This window comes from Marmota marmota, unplaced genomic scaffold (genome assembly GCF_001458135.2).
Source record: "Marmota marmota marmota unplaced genomic scaffold, marMar, whole genome shotgun sequence".
Lineage (NCBI taxonomy): Eukaryota > Metazoa > Chordata > Mammalia > Rodentia > Sciuridae > Marmota > Marmota marmota.
Window position 1 is genome coordinate 5,344,932 of NW_026000241.1, and position 21,746 is coordinate 5,366,677.

Below are 21,746 nucleotides of genomic sequence, written 5' to 3' on the forward strand. Positions count from 1 at the left end.
AATAGATCTCTTCAAAAAGAGACTGGCAGGCTAGGGATGTGGCTCAGTGGTAGAGTATTTGCCTGGTATGTTCACAACCCTAGGTTCCAACCCCGGCACCTCAATTAAATAAAAAAAAAAAAAAGAATTTGGGCTAGGGCTGTAGCCCAGTGGCAGAGCACTTGCCTAGCAGGTGTGAGGCACCGGGTTCAATCCTTAGCACCATAAAACAAATAAAATTTTTTTAAAAAGAGTTTTATATTGAGAAACTTTCATATGTTATTAGTGATTTACAACTAGAGAAATAAAGCATTGCTCTTTTTCAAAATGCATTTTATCAACTTTTATTTTATAAAAACATTTTAGAGATTAAGAGTGTCATGTCTTTGACCAGATTCCTGCTGGTCTGTGGCCTCCAGCGCTCAGATCTGTGGAGGGGGAACTTCCTGGTACGTAGGGATCACTGAGGAAAACGTGACTGACCCCACCAAAAAGCACGGACCGTTTTTAGAAGAAAGCTGGACCAATTACCAAGTGATCTTTTAAATGCAGATTAAAGCAGAAACAAGGTTTTTATCAGTCATCTTTATAATAGGGATGACTAAAGCTCATCCCGCCTGTAATATCTATTGAAATGACTTTCACGCATATGAAACTTTCCTGCCAGGAGTTCCTCATCTTCCTCGCGGGCTTTTTTCACTTCTTCCTTGGCCTGTATGGCGTCCATCTCCCTCTCTGGACCCTGGAGAAACACAACAACAAAGACTCCAGTGGCCGTGGATCAACCTTACTGGGAGCCCAGTGGCGGGCCATATGCACGTCAATCTCTTCCCTGCTTTCCAGAAGCTTCCATATCACCTACAGCAGGCTTAAAAAGAGTCCCTAGCTGGGTGTGGTGGCACTCACCTGTAATCCCAGGGGCTCAGGAGGCTGAGGCAAGAGGATCATGAGTTCAAAGCCAGCCTCAGCAAAAGCGAGGCACTAAGCCACTCAGTGAGACCCTGTCTCTAAATAAAATACAAAACAGGGCTGGGGATGTGACTCAGGGGTCGAGTGCCCCTGAGTTCAATCCCTGGTACCCACCCACTCACCCCCCCAAAAAAGAAAAAGAGCCCCTAAAGATGGCAACCCTAATCCCTAGGGTGGGGCTGTGGCTCAGTTCTAGAGCACTTGCCCAGCACCTGAAGGCCTTGGTCCTCTCCCCAGCTCCACACACAAAATAAATCCTAATCCCCCAAACCTGCAAATGTTATCTTATGTGGGAAAAGGGTTCTTGGAAAGGCTTTTGGCTCAGGTTTCAGAGGTTTCAGTTCATGGTGGCTTGACCTTGTCACTTTTGGGTCTGTGGCAAGCAGTACATCATGACAGGGAGCATGTAGCAAAGGAAACTGCTCAACTCATGGCAGCCAGGTAGCAAAAGGGAGGAACAGGCTGGAGTCCCAACATCCTCTTCAATGGAACATCCTCCAAACTCCCTCTCGCGAGGCCCTACCTCTTAAAGGTTCTACCACCTCCTAGCAGCACACATGCTGGTGTCCATGCCTTGTAACCCCTGGGCCTTTAAAGGATGTTTAACAAAATCACACCATCTTAGTTTTTCAGATGGGCCCTAAATCCAATCACAAGTGTCCTCATAAGAGAGGGCTAAGAAGAGTTTTGATACACAGAGACAAGAAGAGAAGGCCAGATGAAATTTGAGGCTGAGATCAGAGCAACGTAGCCAGCCACCAGGGATACCAGGACCTGCCCGAGAGCATTCAGAGCAAGCACAGCCCAGTGGATGCCTTGATTGCAGCCCACCAATACTGGGTTGTTGGGCTGGGGATGTGGCTCAAGCGGTAGCGCGCTCGCCTGGCATGCATGCGGCCCGGGTTCGATCCTCAGCACCACATACAAACAAAGATGTTGTGTCCGCCGAGAACTAAAAAATAAATATTAAAAAATTCTCTCTCTCTCTTTAAAAAAAATATTGGGTTGTTTTTTTTCTTAAGTACACATTTTGATTTAATACATAGGAGGGATCAATACCCCAAACCAATACTGGTTTTGGACTTCTGGCCTCCAGAACCACGGGGGATACATTTCTGTTGTTTTAACAAACTCATTTGTGGACATTTATTCTGGCAGTCAGAGGAACACGTGCATCCTCCTGTATTTCCAGAGCAGAGCAGTGAACGGACCCATAAACAGAAGCCCCAGAATCTAAGTAAGAAAATCACGGCACGTGGAGTGACCAGGAAGGTGAAGGACAAGAAGATTTCCAGCCAGGTACAGTGGTGGTGTTCCCCTGTAATCCTAGTGGGTCGGGAGGCAAAGGCAGGAGGATCATGAGCTCAACATTTAGTGAGGCCCTAAGCAATTTAGCAAGACTATCTCAAAATTATATGTATGTATATAATAAAAGCTGGTGGGGGAATGCTGGGGATGTGGCTTAGTGGTTAAGCACCCTTGGTTTCAATCCCTGGTTAAAAAAAAAATCGATTCCCAGTCAGCCTTCTGTGTAGGGGCACACTGTAATCTCAGTGACCCAGGAGGCTGAGGCAGGAGGATTGCAAATTTGAGTCCAGCCTCAGCAATTTAGTGAGATCTTCCACAACTTAGCAAGACCCTATATCAAAATAAATAAAAAGAACTGGGGATGTAGCTTGATGGTACTCTTGGGTTTAATAACTAGTACTGAAAAAAAAAAGGCAGGTCCTAGTGGGAGGTAACTAGGTCATGGGGCCACCAACTTTGGAAGAGGTTCATATTCATCTTGTAAAGTGAATTAGTCCTCACAAGTTTGGACTTGTGCACGTGATCAGTTCCTTTTCCATTTCTCTGCCATATTATAACCCAGCCAAGGGGGCCCTCACTAGCGGCCAAACAGATGGAGCTGCCAATCTTGGGACTTTCTGTCTCCCAAACTGTAAACTGAATAAACTTCTTTTCTTACAAGTAATCCAGACTCAGAAAACGATCTGACACAATGCCTTTCCTGCGCAACCTAAACGATCCAAAGCCCATACCCCAACCACCTCCTCCAGCTGAGCTCGTGCCCTCTGGGCCATTACCCTTGCTCTCATCACCTGGTACCAGACACCAGACAACTAGGGGTGGCCACTATGCCCCAAAGCCCACTGAAACAATTCACCGTCTCAATTCAAAATCTGCTTGTGGTGACATACTCGCTTCTTCCTGTGGAAACCACATTAAAGGTTCCTGCCCACGTTTTCCCCACGTTCCCTCTGCGTCCTGACTGACCCTAGTGCCCTATGTGGCATCGTGGGCTCTCTTGGTGTAACTGTAACAAGAGCTATTATTTTAATGGCAGACATCTCCTGATCTGTTGGCCTCCCCCTGCCAAAGTGAAAATAAATCCTGGATTTTTACTTTTTTTTAAGAGACTGTGTCTTGCTATGTTGCCCAGGCTGACCTCGAACTCCTGGGCTCAAGTGACCCTCCTGCCTCAGCCTCCTGAATAGCTGGGACTATAAGTGGGCACCACCATGGTGGACTTGAAGCCTATGTGTCAACCCAGGCCTTTCACAAGAGGACCTCCAAGTGGCCACAGGAAGCTACGAAACAAGGCTCACCTTCACTTGTCATCAGGGAAATGAAACTAAACCAGAGTGAGACACCACTGCACCAACGGGAGCCGAAGGGCGGCCAGGACCACACAATGGTGCTGTCGTCTGGAGAGAGTCTGGATGGGCCCATGTGACCTGGCAGCCCACTCGTGGGGATTTACCCCAAAGAAATGAGAATACCGTATGAAACATAGCAGCTTTGTTGTGGCTATGGTTTGGATCTACAATGTCCCCAAAGGCCCCTGTGTTGAAGGCCCAGTCCCCACCTTGGTGCTCCTGGGAGGTGGCGGGAACTCAAGGCGTGGAGCCTAGGGCATCATGGGCCAGCCCTCCCTCTGTCACTGTTTCTCTCCTGGCCGCAAGGCCAGTGGCTCTCTTGGTCACACACTCCTGCTGTGGTGCGCTGCCTCGCTCTAGACTTCAAAGCAACGGGGCCAACCAGCCACGGACCGTGACCTCTAAAACACTGATCGGAAGAAGTCCTCGTTCTAAATTGTCTCCGGTATTTTACTGAAGTAATGGGAGCCTAGAACACGCATGTTGACCAAACCTGGAAACAGGCCAAGCTAGTAAACGAACAAACTACGAGGTGATAAGAGAAACGAACTCCTGACTCGGCCACGGCCCACATGAGTCTCAGACACCTCACACCAGGTTAAAGAAGCAGCTCCTGGGGCCGCGAGTGTGGTCCTGTGGCAGGGTGCACACTTAGCAAAGTGAGAGCCCAGACCTGAGCATCTCCACAGGCTGTGCACTCGACAACATTCTGGACAAGGCGAACCACAGGACTGATGCCCGGTTGGTGAGGGGGTGACTAAAAAGGGCCCAAGGACACCTTTTGGGGTGATGGACCTATTCCACCTCTTGATTTTCGGTGTTGGTTTCAGAATGATATGTATTTGTCCAAATTCAGAATTGTATGCCTAAAAGGGTGAACTTCATAGTGGGTAAATTAGACCTCTATAAATCTGACTTAACAACAATTAACAATACCAGCAATGTCACAGATGTGGCACAGCTGCAACTGTCACCACTGTAGAAAGGATGACTACATTGAAAACCGTTTGGCCACATCAAGCCATTGCCCATCAGCTCCACTGTGACCCAGTACCTGCAATGATCACAGTATGAGCAGCAGAGGTTTATTCTGGCTCATAGTCTCGGGGGCTTCAGTCCCTGACCACGTGGCCCTATTGCCTTGGGTCTGTGGTGGGGCAGCCACACGGTGGGGAGCACATGGTACAGGAAGTTCTCACCTCATGGCAGCCAGGAGGCAAAGGGATAAAGAGGAAGGGGCCAGCATCCCAAGAGCCACTTCAAGGACACGTCCCCAGTGACCGAGCTTGCTTCTACAAGGCCCACCTCCTGAATTCTCACCATCTCCCAACAGCACCACAGGCTGGGGACCAAGTCTTCGGCGTATGGGCCTCTGGGGGACACTTGAGATCTGAACTGTAGCACATTCAAGTGGCCCAGCAGTCCACTCCTGGACATGTGTCCACTACAGACACACACACACACAGGAGCCGCCCCTCACCCAAGATCTCACTTGCCCACCATCAAAAATGGTTCAAAAATATGCACTGGAAAATTTCAAGAATAACTCACAACTCTTAAATAGCTATTATTGCAGTACAGTGTTACATACTAGTTCTATTTTATTATTAGTCATTTTGTTCATCTCTTCCTATGGCTGATCTATAAATCAAAGCTTTATATTATATTTATAATCTATAAATATATAATATTTATAGATCATAAATCAAAACCCTATATAAAACACAGACCATAGAGGTTTCAGTCCTACCCACTGGCCCTTGGAATTTGCCCTGTATTGATAAGGAGGTATCTCTAGAGAGTCTCAGAACAGCCTCCTTCACAAGGCCCCAAACTGGAGGCAACCCAAAGCTTCATCAACAGAGAATGAGCACAGACATTCTGGAATATTCTCACAGTGAGAACGAGGTATTTGTCATAGGGGCAGGGCCCATGCCTGTAATCCCAGCGACTCAGGAGGCTGAGACAGGAGGATCACAGGTTCAAGGCCAGCCTCGGCAACTTGGCAGGATCCTGTCTCAAAAAAAAAAAAAGTAAACTAGGTGCGGTGGGGCATGCCTGTGATTCCAGTAATTTGGGAGGCTGAGACAGGAGGATCACAGGTTCAAGGCCAGCCGTAGCAACGTAGTGAGGCCCTAAGCAACTTAGTGAGGCCCTGACCCCAGGAAAAAAAGAAAAATAAAAAAGCATCTCAATGGTTAAGCACTCTTAGGTGGATCCCCCGTAAGTCTGTCTGTCTGTATAAACACACAGATGGCCAGGATGAAGCTCAGTGGTGGGACACCCTGGGCTCAATACCCAGTTCTCATCAAAACCAGGAAGAAGTGCTGCTGCTCCACACACTGGTGTGAGCGAACGGCACTGTCTCCAACAGTCCAGCATGGGGGCCCTGCTACGGTTTGTCCCCCAAAGGCCCAAGTGCTAAAGGTTGGTTCCCAAGTGCTCCCCTGAGGGGGATGGCACTGTAAAGGGGAGGTTTGGGTCACTGGATGTGCTCTTGGCAGGCATGGTGGGGTGGGAGCCTGTTCTCTGCAGCGTCCTCTCTTCCCTGCTCCCTGGCTCACCAGGAGGTCAGTGGCTTGTTCTCCCCCGTGGTCTCCAGACACCGTGTCGGCCTCAGGCCCCAGAGCCACAGGACCAACTGATCAAGGACGAAAACCTCAGAACTGTGAACCTGGATAGACCTTCTCCCTTCAGCAGGTGATAACCTCAGCCGCTTGATACAGAAATGGGACACTGGTGCGCTTCCCTTCACGTGAATTTCAGAAAGAGGTTAGAGGGACGTGCTGGTGGGACAGAGTTCGCCTCCGGGGGGTGGAGAGTGTGTGGAGGCTGCAGAGTGCAGGTGACCTTCTGTGTTCTGACCTGGCTCAGGTGTCCACTAGTAAAAATTCAGCCAGCCCTTTCCTAAGTGATAGACTTTAGCACAAAGTGTTTGGAAAAAAATGAATGATCAAAGTTCACTGTGTGTATCCATTGTACCTTGGTTTCGCCCCAGGTGGCCTTGGCAAAATTCTCAGCATACTCTTCATCGTCTGTGATCAGAAAGTTATCAAAGATGGTTCCAGATCTCACCTGTAGATGAAAAAGAAGTCTTCACCATTGATATCACATGTGTTCCAATTTTCCACAGAGAGATAGTTGTATTTAGCTCAATACTATAAACTGGTTGGCTCTCAATAGTAGAGGTGGGCGGGGCATGGTGGCGCATGGTGGCGCCTGTAATCCCAGGGGCTCAGGAGGCTGAGACAGGAGGATCATGAGTTCAAAGCCAGCCTCAGCAAAAGCGAGGTGCTAAGCAACTCAGTGAGACCCTGTCTCTAAATAAGATACAAAATAGGGCTGGGGATGTCGCTCAGTGGTCTGGTGCCCCTGAGTTCAATCTCTAGTACCAAAAAAAAAAAAATAGTAGAAGGCGCTTAAGCCCATTTCAGGAATACTAAACTGAACCCTCTATGTGGGCTAGGGGTGAGACTCAGGGATGGTGCATGAATTTAACAGTTGTGAGGCTCAGGGTTCCATCCCTAGCAGCCCCCCAACAAAAAAAAAAGAGCTAAAAATCTCTTTATCCCTGGGCCTCATCCCCAGGGATGTGGATGTAACCAGCATTTGGGCATGGGGACTTTGAAAAGCTCCCCAGTGCGGTCATTGCCATCGGGGAGTGCTGCCCAGAGCCCCGCTGTTGGGAGTGTGGGTGGAGGGCCTGCTGGGCTGGCAGCCCTGGAACTGGCTGGGAATGCAGAATCCCAGGCCCAAGCCAGCTCTGAGCAGAGAAGTTCCAAGCATAGGAGGGGAACTCCAGTGGGGGCTGTGGCTCAGTGGTAGAGCGCTTGCCTAGCACGTGTGAGGCCCTGGGTTCGATCCCCAGCACCACATGAAACTGAATAAACAAAATAAAGGTCCATCTATAACTAAAAATATTTTTTAAAAAAAGAGGGGAATTCCAACACGACAGGCATGTGGGAAGCACAGCTGTCCCTCAGCTCGGGTCCCCAGCACTTGGTTAAGTACTCACTGAAAAGCAGGCATGCAAATCAAGGACTTCACCTTTGAGTTCAGAGATATGAAACTAAAGCAAATTCATGATGAGTGACCAGGGCTGGGGTTGTGCTCTCACTCATCTGGCATGTGTGCGAGGCACTGGGTTCGATCCTCAGCACCACATGAAAATAAAATAAAGATATTGTGTCCACCTGTAACTAAAAAATAAATATTAAAAAAAAAAAAAGATGAGTGACCTACCTGCCAGAGCTCCAGTCCAATGGCACCAATGTTCTCAAATTCTGAGAGGTCATACTGGGTCAGATAGTTGGTGTTTTTCATCTTCTGGTGAAGCCAAATATCTTTGTCAATGCCCTCTGGTTTCAGGCCGTCCTGCAACAGCAAACATACAGGTGGTCCCAATGGCCCAGGCAGGGGAAGTGCAGCCCAAGTGTCCCAGGACGTTGCAGGGAGGCCCCTCACCTGGTAGGGTGGCTTCTGGAGCAGGGACGCCTGCCAGTCCCCGTCCAGCTCGCTGTTCCAGTCGCTGGGCTGGCTGGCGCTGGCGTCCAGGAAATGCTGCTCCCAGTCCTTCAACGTCACAAGAGGAAAACAAAACAGTCAGACGCCCAGATTCAAGAAAGGGGAAAAAATTTAAAGTTGGGGGAGTTCACTAGGAATGGAACCCAGGGCCTCCCCCATACGAGGCCAGAGCCCTGCCACCACGCCCCACCCCAGCCCTGACAGAGGAACTCTCAGAAACCAACAGGCCTGGGCAGCCCCAACCCCTGCCATGATGTCCCCCTCTCCTGTTTAACTTAGTTGTCAAAGAGCCAAGTGCCCGGCCTCCTCGACCCTGCCGGGGCTCCAGATAGCACCACATGGCCTCGTTTCCCCCTGTCCCTCCACAGGATTTCAGTGGTTGTGAAAGCCCAAAGTCACGATGGTAGGAGCCACACACGTACAGCCCTGATGGTAAATCGTCTTTTGTTTCTGGCTGTGCAGATTGTTCCAGAAAAGGAGGGGGGGGGGGGGGACAACTATAAACTGCAGCAAGGTTTATCAGGGGACTTCTGAGTAGCAGAAAAAAGCAGTCGCAGGCAGGGGTCGTGGCTCAGTGGTAGAGCGCTGCCCTCGCATGCATGGGGCCTGGGATTCGGTCCTCAGCACCACACAAAAAACAAATAAATAAAAATAAAGATATGTGTCCATCTACAACTAAAAATATTTTTTTAAATAGTTACATTATCGAGTTCTTTACACACACACATGGCAATACACAGAATGCTGGCGTTTCCCTGAAAGTCTCAGGTTGAACTCGTACCCCTGATGTGATACTAGGGGTCTGGGCCTCCGGGGGGTGCTATGGTTTGGATAAGTATCCCCCAAAGGCTTGTATGCTAATGGCTCTGTCCCCAGTCTGTGGCACTGTGAGATGATGGTGGAACACTGAGGAGCTGGGGCCTAGGGGAGGTCTTCTGGTCAGCGGGGGTGTGCCCTTGAGGGGATATCAGGACCCCAGCCTTTTCCTTCTTTCCTTTTACGTCCGTTCATCAGCACCCTCCAACATGCTCTAAACACGAGGCCCAAGGCAATAGGCCCAGACCATGGACTGAAACCCCTAAAACTGGGCCCAAACAACCCCTCCCCCTTTCTTCAGTGCTGAGCATCCTCAGAGCCTTGCATATGTCAGGCAAGTGCTCTATCCTGGCCCTTTTTAAATTCATTTAGAGATAGGGACTCAAATCTTTCCTCTTTTTAAGTTGATTACCACAAGTATTTTGTTACAGTAACAGAAAACTGACTAACATAGGAGATGAAAAAGTCATGAAGGTAAAACCTTCATGAATGGGACGAGTGCTTTTGTAAAAGTGACATTAGAGAGCTTTCTCACCCTCCTGTGAGGGTACAGCAGGAAACGAACCATCTCCAGTCTGGAAGACAGCCCTCGCCAGAAACTAACCATGTTGGCACCTTGGACTCATAACATCTAGAACTGTCAGACGTAAATTCTGTTGATTACAAGCTATTCAGTTAGAGGACTTTGTAACAGCTGTCTAAATACACACACACACACACACACACACACACACTCTCACTCACACAAATGTATACAGTCATCCCAAGATATCTACAGATGATAGTTCCAAGATTCCCCTCCTACACAAAATCTTTGTATGCTCAAGTTCCTTCTATAAAATGATACAGTATTTGCATAAACCTACACATATCCTCCTGTGTACTTTAAAATGCCTCTACCTAATACATTATAAATGATGCATCTATAGTTGTTATACTGTTTCAAGCATCATGACTAGAAAAAAAGTCTGTACATGTTCAGTATGAATGAAACTTTTTGCTAGCATTTTGATTCAGAGTTGGTAAATCTAAGCATATAGAACCTACAGGTACAGAGGGTAAACTGAATATAAACACACACACACACACACACACACAGCTTAGTAGATACTGAATAAATAAACATGTTAGAAAATATGTTGATCCAAAATATTGGATTTACCAATATTCAGATAATCCCCTATAAAAAAATCATAAAAGCTGTGCATCGTGGCACATGCCTGTAAACTCAAGGCTAAGGCAGGAGGATCACAAGTTCGAGGTCAGCCTCAGCACTGTAACAAGACCCTAAACAACTTAGTGAGATCTTGTCTCAAAAAATCAAAAAGGCTGGCATGTGGGTCAGTGGTTAGGCACACTTGGGTTCAATCCCCAGTATCCAAAAAAAGAAAAAAGCATACAAGTTTTGTACAAGTGTTTTCTCAAGATAACAGAAATAAGAAGATTATACGTGTGTGTGTGTGGTGATAGGGATGGAATTCAGGGCCCACACAAGTTAGGCAAATATTCCACCACTGAGTTACATACCCTACCCTGTATATGACAATTTTAATAAATAATTATCCTTTTATTAAGAAAACTTTGGTTAGGGCTGGAGTGCGGCTCAGAGCAGTGCTCAGCATGTTCAAGGTCCTGAGTTCCATCTTCAGCATAAAAACACTGCATAGAGAAACAGATCCTAGGGGCTGGGGTTGTGGCTCAACAGTAGAGTGCTTGCCTCGCTCGCTCGTGTAAGGCACTGGGTTTGACCTTCAGCACGGCGTAAAAATAAATGAGACCAAGGTATTGTGTCCACCTACAGCTAAAAAAGAAATTAAAAAAAAAAAAGAGAACATCCGACTTGTTTGAGTCTCAGATATCATAAAGCTCTCTTGCTCTCTTGCCATCTGCCCAAACGTGTACTGTGCAGCTGGTCTCAGGGGCCTGTACCCTGGGGAGAGCAGTTTTAGATCGTGACTTTGTACCGTAGCTAGGTGCTTCCAAACTGATCCCGCACACCTCATACACTTCCCAGAGTTGCTCAGGAAGAGTCCATACCTGGGCTTTCGCATCTTTTGCCTGATTCCAGTCCTTAGACTCTGCTGCAGACTCTTCCATTTTCCTAAACGAGGTCAAGTTCCAGTCGTATTCGATGCTGCCGGACTCGATGGCCTGACCATCGACTTGCACTTCGTAAGAAAGGTCTGGTCTTAAAACCAGAGCGTACAGGTGTGTGAAGCCATCAACCTGCCAGGGGAGGGGAGGGGCCACTGTGAAACCCGTGCTGTTTCAACGCGGGTCTGAATACCAGTTTAAAGCAGGCTCTAGGCAAGCCTTGGGTGCAGCACGGAGACCTGGGGAGGCTCTGGGAAGAGGGGTTGTGTCTTCAAAATGGGATCCTGGGTCGGGGTGTAGCTCCATAGTAGAGCTCATGCCCAGCACGTGAGAGGCCCTGAGTTCTAGCCCCTGCACCACAGAAAAATCAAATAAAGATTAAAGAGGGAGGGGCATCCTGTGGAACAGCCTCACTGCCGCAGAAGACCCCCTCACCTCCAGCCCCTCTCTTGTGTGGCTGGTTCCCCTCGGTGCAGATAACATGGCTCCGGCTATGGTTGGATAAGTGTCCCCAAGGCCCACGTGTTAAAGGCTTGGTCACCAGCCTGTGGTGCTACTGAGGGCTGCTAGAACCGTTAAGAGGTGGGACGGCTGTGGGAGGAAGTTAGATCACTGGAGGGGTGCCCCTGAAAGGGACACCAGTTGTCTTTTTATCTTTTTTCATTCTCAGCCACAAGGTTAATGGGCTGCCTTTGCCACAAGCCTCTACCATGATGCCACAGGCATGAAGCAACAAAGCCAACCAACCAGGGGCTGAAACCACCAAACAATGAGCCCAAACAAACCTTTTCTCTTTTTAAGTTGGCTGTCTCAGGTACTTTGTTATAGTAATACAAAGCCAACTAACAGGAAGATCAGATTCCCTCTTTGAAAACCCTGGAGGACCAAGCACTGCCTGCTAGTGGGGTTCTGGACCTTTCCTCCACAGTGTTGCAGAACTAATCAAAGCCCTGTGAACACAACAGTGTTCTTCCCTGAGGCCAGGAGGTCAACTAGGTGCTGTGAAGCAAGGCCACATCATTAGCCCTGTAGCAACACATGTCTGAGGGAGCCTATGGATGCCACTCAGGGCCACATGGGCTTTTTGACCCAAGGCGACCATGTCCTTTCCTCTCTACAGAACAAGCTCCTTGGCATGTTCCAGGCTGTTGGGGCCTCCTCTCTTTTTGCTCCCTGTCTCCCTGGTGTTCAGCTGAACCGAACTGAAGAGGGAGGAAGACCCGGGGTGTGGGCTGTCTTGCCCCTGCAGGAGGGGTGTCAGGACAAGCATGGTGTGCAGGAGAATCCGCTGATCCTTTAGGACCACCCTGTGGGTGGGGGAAACCCCAGAGAGGACCCTGCAGTCTCCAGGGTTCTGTGAGGAGGCCATCTGCTCCCCTGAGAGGTTTGCAATTGGATAAAGAATGGCTACAGGCACCTCCCCTCCAGTGGTCAATGACACTGGGAAACCTTTGTGTCTCCTGCCCATTTTCACGAGTTCTGGTGCTAGAGTGCCCCAGGGGACAGTCCCTGCTTCCTGAGGTTTACACTCAATGCAGAGGGTGGGGAAAGAGAGAGGGGGCCCTTCCTCCTCACCAGCCCAGGCTAAGGGACCTAGCAAACTGCCTCTTTGGAGCCCTGCTCTGGGCTGTTGGCAGCCACTGCTGTCCGTGCGGGCATCCAGGCAGGTCTGAGTCCCCCTCCAACACCAGAGCACGTAATTCAGTACATAACCGAGTTCTGAGGAGGGCCCAAAGACAAAAAGCGTCATTTTCACAGGAATCCCTGGGCAAAAAGGCAAGAAAGTGTGATTTCATTTTGGAAATAGTCCCATTTCAATGTTCTGGGATTTTGAAGATTGTCTAATTACTCCAGAATGTTTTTTTTTTCATTTTGAATATTTCATTCTTTAATGATGATAGATATGGTTAGAATATCCAATGACTATGCTATTGTAACCCTTAGGGGCTCAATTATAACCTGATGTCATAGACCACAGCGAAGAGTGCCCTGCCACTGGGTGAAAACTTCAGAAAACAAACCAAAGTAGACAGTGTCACTAAAGGGCCACCCACTGGAAACCAGGGACAAGAGGTATATTTGCTACGACCCTTCCGTGGCTCTTAAATACTGAAAGATCAAAACCCTTCTCTCTAAACTTATCATCAGGCAGGAGTTAATGAAAGTGGAGCATGGTGGCCTCCCCTGTAGGCCAGGAGACCCCCAGTCACTCGGGCCCAGGAGTTCAGGACCAGCCTGGGCAACGGCAAGACCCGTCTCAACAAACAAACAAAACCAAAAATGAAGGCAGGAAGAAAATAACTAATACAATCATTTGAATATGAGGGCATTTACCTTACATCTGATTGATTTCTTGTTTGAATGATACTGATTCTTGAAATGTAAAATAACATGAACTTTCTTGATATCAAATCCACAAATATCAGGTCCTACAAAAAAAAATCAGGTGCTCTCAGTTTTCTTCCATAATGATTTACCATACGATAACCAACTTTTCTCCTTAAATATATGAGGCACAGCAAACTCATATGTCCAGGAATAATCAGATGCTCATGTGAAGATCTGCGGGTAGTGACCGCCTTCTCCCAGTCAGATCTCTTCTCTGGCCTTTGAAGCCACCTTGGACTCAAGGACAAACCAGCACCGAGGGGCTGGTGTGGTGGCTCAGTGGCAGAGCGCTCGCCTAGCATGCACGAGGCACTGGGTTCCATCCTCAGAACCACATAAATGTAAAGATACTGTGTCCGCCTAAAACTAAAAAATAAATGTTAAAAAAAAACCACCCAGCACAGAAGCAAAGGCAGGCCGACAGTCCAGCAGTGCCCCGGCCGCTCCTCAGCCTCAGCCTCCGTCTGAAGTTCTTTTCCTTTGTGGAGCTGGGATGGAACCCAGGGCCCTGCGCGTGAGAGGCACGCGGTCTGTCACTGAGCTGCTCCCCCAGCCCCTGGCCTGAGGTTCTGACCTGGGGCCAGGTGCGGGGAGCAAGCTTCAGAGCTGGAGCTTGGCTCGGCTCTTCCCAGCTCTCAACGACTCAGCCTCACCCCGCCATGGTGTCCTCCCGGGTCTAGAACATCAGGATGCTTGCCCAACACGCGTGAGGCCCTGGATTCCACCCCCAGTGTGTGTGTGTGGGGAATCCAGTCACTAAGGAAATGGAATTCTCCAAGATGGGGCCAGATAAGAGACTGGAGTTCTGAATATGATAAACAAAGTTTATAGGAGGTATCTGGAAAATTCACCAAAATTTCTGAAGGTGTTTACAATTACCCTGCTTTTGCTTTACAGATTAAGCCTTAAGATTGTCCTAAAACAGGGGCTGGGGATGTGGCTCAAGTGGTAGCACTCTCGTCTAGCGTGCATGAGGCACTGGGTTTGATTCTCAGTACTACATTAAAAAAAATAAAATTAAAATAAAGATATTGTGTCCACTTAAAACTGAAAAATAAATATTAAAAAAAAGATTGCCCTAAAACATCTTTTTTTTTTTTCTTTTCTCCCTGTCTTAGATGGAATTCCACCAAATCTACTGACCCCGGCGGCACCTACCCCTGGGGATTCTGCTAGGAAAATCCACTGTGAACACAGTAGATTTCTTCTAGATTGTACTTTTAACATTTCTTGTCAACTTGCAGTGACACAATTCCAGAATGAATCATAGTAACCCAGGCTGCCTGTAATTACTTTAAGTATGTTATCAATTTGGGGGCTGTGGGCGTGGCTTAGTGATAGAGTGCATGCTTGGCATGTGGCAGGCCCTGGGTTCCCTCCCCAGAACCAAATAATAAAAACAAAACAAAAAGAATGTTATCAACTGTCCAGAAGCATGAACTACTTTGAACTTGGAAACAGTGACCTGTGGGGTTGACAAAATACACTAGGTCTGTCTCCCAGCTGCATTCAAAGGACATGTGTTTATAGAATTTCCTTTTCTGTCATCATTGGTCAACATTCCAGTTGAATTTTTTTTTAAACAAAAGCTATGGCATGTGAAATATTTGGTTGAAAGTTGGCCTCCTCGGGATTGAGATGTATTTTTCCCTTCAAAATGAGTTAGCATTTCTCTATGTATTCCTAAGCACTTGTATACTTTGAATATTTAATGAAGGTATAGAACACATCTAAAACTGGCCAGAAAATCTGTACATTTCCATGAATGGCAATAATAAAATAGTTAAGCTTATAATTGATTTGCATAAGGAAATGCAGTAGACAGATGAACTTGGGGTGATCTAATTTTGAGCAAGTATTTTTTTTGTGTGTGTGTGTTACCAGGGATTGAACCCAGGGGCACTTAACCACTGAGCCACATCCCCAGCCCTTTTTAAGCATTTTTTATTTAGAGACAGGGTCTTGCTGAGTTGCTTAGGGCCTCGATAAATTGCTGAGGCCGGCTTTGAACTTGAATCCTCCTGCCTCAGCCTCCTCAGTCTCTACCAGGATTCCAGGTGTGCGCCACCATACCCAGCTTGGGCAAGTAGTTTTAATCAGACTTCTTATTGGCAAAACAGGGGCTGTCTCACAAGTTTTGGGGGGTTTTATGCATAACCTGAGACTGCAAATTGAAAGCCCTTGGCAAGGACCCACAGAACATACTTCTCTCTTCCTCAACATCAGCACTTGGCAAAGCAAGGGCTGGAGTGGAGTGAGCAGGGCAGCACTGTAGGAGAGCTGAGTGAGTGGAGGCAATCTCAAGTTAAAAACAAAAATAATCCAGAAAATTTATTTTAATATTTACTTATTCTGTGGTGCTGGGAGTGGAACCCAGGGCCTTGCCCTTGCTAGGAGAGTTCTCTTCCACTGAGCTGCATCCCTACCCCAAGGCTTTTTTATCTTTTACTCTAAATTATGCTGCTTCAGAATTCGTAGGCAGCAAACATGCGATATATAGTTAAGAGTGATATTTTGGTGAATATTTTTGATTATTTTGTTTACCAAATCTAAAAAGCAAATATCTGTGAAATCATCTCTAATTCAACAGGTATTTCTTTTTCCTAGATAGCTCTACTGTCTTGTTTTAAGAGGATAATAAATAACTAAAGCAGACATTTTGGTTTCGTTTTTCTTTTTTTTTGCAGTGATGGAGATGGAACTCAGGCTCTCACGGGTGCTAGCAGGCACGTGCTCCACCACCGAGTTACACCCCAGCTTTCTTTCTTTTCTTTTTTTCAGTACTGGGAATGAACCCAAGGGCATTCTACCACTGAGCTACATTCTCAGTCCTTTTTATTTTTTATTCTGAGACAGGGTCTTGCTAAGTTTCAGATACTAGCCTTGAACTTGCAATCTTTCTGCCTCAGCCTCTCGAGCAGCTGGGATGACAGGCGTGTGCCACTGTGCCCAGTCCACAGCTTAATTATTTTTTAGAAATAAAAACACCACCTTTTCTGTTCCAAATTTTAAACTTAAGAACAAAATATGAGGCATGGCAGAGTAGAGAGATCTCTGAGCTGGGAGTCAGGAATCGCTAGATCAGTGGAAATTTACAGCCATCTAATGCTGTGACGCCAGCGAAGTCTCTGCTCTCTAAGACGACTTGGGGGCAGTATTCTATCCATATCTAGGAATTAACCTAACACCTAACATCCAATAAAACAGAAAGAACAGCCAATACTCTTTCTACTTCTAAGACTCTAATTCTAATTAGCATTAAGATCATAGCAAATATAAGAACAGCATAACTGTCAGAGCCTGATTCTGATCATGATAAATTAAAAAATAAAGGAAACCCACGCCAGGTGTGGTGGTACCTGTAATCCCAAGGACTCAGGAGGCCAAGGCAGGAGGATCGCAAGCTCAAGGACAGCCTGCCAATCTAGTGAGAGCCTCTCTCAAAATAAAATTTAAAAAAGGGGCTGGGGGTGCAGCCCACTGGTCAGTAAGACCCTGGTGCTGAGTGTCATTCTCCGTAAAACACAAACAAAATGTTTTAGACTTCAAAGCATTTTGGATTTTCCGATTAGGGATGCTCCTCCTGTATTGGTGCTAAAAACCCTTGGGTCAAATATATTCACTGTGAGCAAAGTCTGAACCGCAGAGATGGTTGTGTTCTGCTATGCCAACTTACCAAACATAATATAGTACTGTGATTTCCCATTGAGGTTCTTCTGATCCAGGTCTGCAGGAAAGATCTTAATGTAGCCCCCGCCGCAGTCCATCTTCTGCTCGTGTTTCACGGTGTACTGAATGACTAGAGTCTTCCCCTTATTGCTGAACGGTTTGAAGCGTGCAGAGATGGCGTAGAATCGGCCATTCTGAGTGGTCTGCAGACCTTCCAACAGAAAGTACTCGTGAAGCATTAGGAATGACATTGTGCTCAGTAAAGCATGGACATTAACAGATGCCCTTTCTCTACCTGCGATAATCTATGTTCTATTTACAGGGAGCTGCTGTCTATAATGACCTGTACTGACACAGCATGCTGGGGACACATCACTAATAGGTCCCTACCTTGCACAAAACTCATATTTTATGCACCCAGATGTTTTTGTACCTCATATATCATTGTTATGGTATTTGTTTACTTATTTCAGGGGGATGAAACCCAGGGTCTGTGCATACTGAGCAGGCTCTGCCACTGAGCTGCATCCCCAGCCCCACCTCTACTGTTTTAAGTTACAGAAAAACTTCAACCCTAAATGACAAACATGCAATCTAACCATGGATAGTTAATTTTTTCCCCCTCATCTTCTAAGGGGCAAGGATACGCAAGGAAGCCTGGATAGCAGCTGAATGAAGAACAGAAAGAAGCACTCCAACCCAGGGCCTTGTGCATGCAAGGCAAGCACTCTACCAACTGAGCTAGATCCCCAGCCCACAAGGTGGCTCTTTTCATGAAGACACTGTTCTTTTTATTTATTTATTTTGGTACCAGGGATTGAATTTAACCACTGAGCCACATCCCCAGCCCTATTTCATATTTAATTTAGAGACAGGGTCTCACTGAGTTGCTTAGTGCCTTGCTTTTTTTAAAAAAATATTTTACTTTAGTTGTAGTTGGATACAATACCTTTAATTTTTTTTTATTAGTTGCTCAAAACATTACAATGATCTTGACATATCATACATTTGATTCAAATGGGGTACAAAATCTTATTTTCCACATGTACAGATTGCAGGAATACCTTTAATTTTTTAATACCTTTTTTAAAATTTTTATGTGGTGTTGAGGATTGAACCCAAGGCCTCTCACGTGCTAGATGAGCGCTCTATCTCTGAGCCACAACTCCAGCCCCAAGTGCCTCGCTTTTGCTAAGGCTGGCTTTGATGTGATACTCCTGCCTCAGCCTCCCAAACTGTTGGGATTACAACACCGTGTAATCCCAACACTGTGTAATTACAAGTGTGCCACTGTGCCCAGTTGACCATTCTTCTTCCTCTTTGGGGATGGGGATGGATGCATGTGAAGAAAGAGCACTATTACTGAGCTATATCCTCAGCTGTGATCCTCCTGTCTCCACCCCGCAAGTATCAGTGATCACAGGCACATGCCACTGTCCACCATTATCCCATGGATTATTTTTTTTGTGTGTGTATATGCACACGCAGCACTAGGGCTGGAACCCAGAGCACTGGAATCCAGGGCCGCTAGGCAAGGGCTCTACAACCCCTGAGCTACACCTTAGCCCCTAAATCCCTTTTTATTTTTTTTTCCGTCTTTTCTGATATCAGGGATGGAACTCAGGGGGACTTTTCCGTGAAATTACATCCCCAGCCCTTTTTATTTTGAAACAGGTTCTTACTAAGTTGCTGAGACTGGCCTTGAACTTGTGATCCTCCAGCCTCAGCCTCCACAGTCACTGGGATTACAGGTGTGTGCCACCACGCCCGGCCCTAAATTCTTTTATTATATTGGAGTTTATTGCACAACCTGAAGATGGCCATTCCTATTGTGACCCACCCTGTGTGATCATCCATGAACCTGGTATTTGGTACTCATAGGTCCAAGTCTTCACTCACGGCTGACTGTCCACCACCACACCTCTTTTCTCTATCCTTCCCTCCTCAGAGGAGTCAGGGCACCTTCTCTCCCCCTACAAGCAAGGAAATCTGAAAGTCATGTGGTTCTCCACCTCTCTTGTGTCTTGTCACCCTCCACGAGCACCCCATCCTGTCACCACTTCCCATTTCTGACTAAATTAGACTCATCTTTTTCATTCATGGCTTTTAAATCTTGGTCTCAGTGGACCACAGGGAAGGATCAGACTGTGCTGAAGAAATGAAAATATTGCACAGAATCTCAGGAATCCAAACTGGAGGAAGAGAAAACACTGTGTGTCGGGAAGCCCAAACAACTCCAAGTGGGAAGTCCTGTCCTTTGGCAAGTTTCAGGGAGTAGCCTGTTTATTATCACCCCACTTTTGGCACAGAGCTCATTTTTATTGACTGCTGGGGTCAACATGTATCTTACAAAACAACGCAGACATGACCCAAAGCCAAAGGCTGTGGGACTCACGGGTACCCTAGGCTAACACGGCCAACACAGAGGTGACCGGGAAGGTGGTGAAGAGGGAAACCACATCTAAATCAGTGGTTGAGGCCTGGGGAGGTGGGTCAGTAATAGAGCACTTGCCCAGCATGTGCAAGGCCCTGGGTTCTATCCTTGCCACTGCAAGAACAAAAACTGAAGTTGGCAAAAATCTTCTGTATGTCCAGATAAGACATACTTTAGACCTTCTGAGCTACTCAATCTCTGAGCCAGCTATTTGACTTTGATGTTGGAGCACTAACATGGCTAGTGTGAGTCAGTAGGGTGGTGTGTGCCTGTAATCCCAACAACTCAGAGGAGACTAAAGCTGAAGAATAGCAAGTTTGAAGCCAGCCTCAGGAACTTAGCAAGACCCTGTCTCAAAATAAAAAATCGAAAGGGCAGTGGATATGGCTCTGTTGTAAAGCACTCATCATCCAATGTCTGGGCTATTATGTGTGGAAACACCCATGTGGCTGTGTTTTCGTGAAACTTTAGGGATGTCAAACTTTCAAGTATTCCATTAAAATTTACATCATTTTTACAAATTAGAAAGTATTATTTCCTTTTTGTGTTTTTGGCCCTACCAACTAAAAAATGTAAAAGCTATTGACTATTCAAAAAGAGTTGGTAGAACATCTGTAGTGCATCCACCTTGACTATTAGATATGAGAAAAAGCCAAAATAAGCCAGCTGTGGTGGTGCACGTCTGTTAATTCTAGCTACTGGAAAGGCCAAGGCAGGAAGATCACAAGTATGAGGCCAGCCTGGGCCATTTAAAGAGGCTCTGACTCAAAATTAAAAAAAAATAAAAATAATTGGAAAAGCAAAAGGAAAAGGAAAAGCCAAAATAGAGGTTTCCTTGGGCACGAGAACCTAACCGCTGGAGTTTCCGTAGGGTTCTGAAAATATGTTCCAGATCTTGACCTGGATGTACAGATGTTGAAAGTCTCCGTGCTGCAGTCCTGCGGTGTGAGCACTTGACAGCAGGCAACTTTTACCTCCACTTTTTTTCTTCATGTGAAAATTCAAAGTGAAAGGAAGTGCGACTCGGGAGGCTGAGGCAGGAAGATCTCGGGTTTAAAGTCAGACTCAGCAACTTAGCAAGGCACTTAGCAACTTAGCCAGACCCTGTCTCTAAATAAAATAATAAAAAAGGCTGGGGATATGCTCACTGGTTAAGCGCCCCTGGGCTCAATCGCTGGTGAAAAAAAAAAAAAAAGGGAGTATCCCCTGGGTGGGCAAGGCCCTCCTCTCCAAACTGACCTGATGCTTATAAAGCTGGATGACTAAGGCAAGTATGAAAAGAATTTTTAAAACAGGCAAAGAGGCGAGGAAAATCCCACTTGTGGCTTAGTGGGTGTAGGAGCGTTATTTCTGCACCACGTCCACCTTGGAAGGTCGCTCGATGGGGTTTAACGCTTGGTTCTGTTCTCTCCTGATTCTACACTAACCTTTGTCTTTCTCTTTGTGACCATAAAACTTCCCCGACGACACTCTAAAATGCCCAAACTGGGAGTCATTGGTGGACTGCACCCATCGGTTTCTCCAGCGCTCTGTGGGAGGAAACACCAGTGAGGGCGGGAAGTGTGTGGACCTGGGTCCAGGGCAGGGAGAGCGGCCCTCCAGGCTCGGCCCCTGCCCACCCCGCGCCGACAGGCCCCGGGGAGCTCACGGCCCCGCCACCGCCGGCATTGCCTCTTCACCTCCGTCCAGAAATTCCTCCTGGAAGTAGACAGTGGCCAGCGCCAGGCGCAGCGCGCAGACCGCCCAGATCAGGACGCGGGCGCGTGCCATGGGGCATGCGCGGCGCTCCTCCTCGTGACCGCCCCTGTCCTCCCAGCGGTCTCTGCGGCAAGCCAGGCGCGTCGCCTCAAAACTACATCTTCCGTCACACCTCGCGATTGTGACCCGAAAGTACCTTGGCCGTCGGCGGCCGGGTGCGCCGGACACGCCCTGGAACTACCACTCCCATGATGCCCCGCGATTGTGACCCGGGGCCACCCTGCTCGCGGGAGCGCGGTGGCCTGTGGGAAGTGCTGTCTCTTATACANATCCTCAGCCCTTTTAAAATTATTTATTTTGAGACAGGGTCTCTCTAAGCTGCTTAGGGCTTCCCTAAGCTGCTTAGGGCCTCGCTAAATTGCTGAGGGTGGCCTGGAACTTGCGATTCTCCTGCCTCAGCCTCCGAAGTTGTTGGGTTTATAGGCATGTGCCACCACACCCGGCTCCCCTTTTAATTT

General features: G+C 47.3%; 1 protein-coding gene across 2 annotated transcripts; it reads right to left on the reverse strand.

Annotated features, from left to right (window-relative positions):
• Window positions 1-307: 307 nt before the first annotated feature.
• Window positions 308-21,368, reverse strand: Calr3 (calreticulin 3). Of its 2 annotated transcripts, XM_015489214.2 has the most exons (9): window positions 21,210-21,368; window positions 20,958-21,059; window positions 17,104-17,307; window positions 13,374-13,468; window positions 10,983-11,171; window positions 8,070-8,177; window positions 7,848-7,979; window positions 6,588-6,680; window positions 308-721 (listed from the first exon to the last, which is right to left on the reverse strand). In XM_015489214.2, exons 1-9 carry the CDS (start codon window positions 21,298-21,300, stop codon window positions 581-583), a joined length of 1,155 nt encoding a protein of 384 aa, XP_015344700.1. In that variant the 5' UTR covers window positions 21,301-21,368; the 3' UTR covers window positions 308-580. The 2 variants fall into 2 exon arrangements, with proteins under 2 accessions (XP_015344700.1, XP_048650902.1); XM_048794945.1 differs by lacking the exon at window positions 20,958-21,059 and having other exon boundaries at window positions 21,210-21,361.
• Window positions 21,369-21,746: the final 378 nt, after the last annotated feature.

Bases quoted from the DNA above. Each gene is read 5' to 3' on its own strand.
- Calr3 (XM_015489214.2), bottom strand. From the start codon at position 21,300: ATGGCACGCGCCCGCGTCCTGATCTGGGCGGTCTGCGCGCTGCGCCTG. The intron at 21,060-21,209 runs GTGAAGAGGCAA...TTCCTCCCACAG, and splicing joins GGAGGAATTTCTGGACGGAG to AGCGCTGGAGAAACCGATGG. The intron at 8,178-10,982 runs GTATGGACTCTT...GTGACGTTGAAG, and splicing joins CAAAAGATGCGAAAGCCCAG to GACTGGGAGCAGCATTTCCT.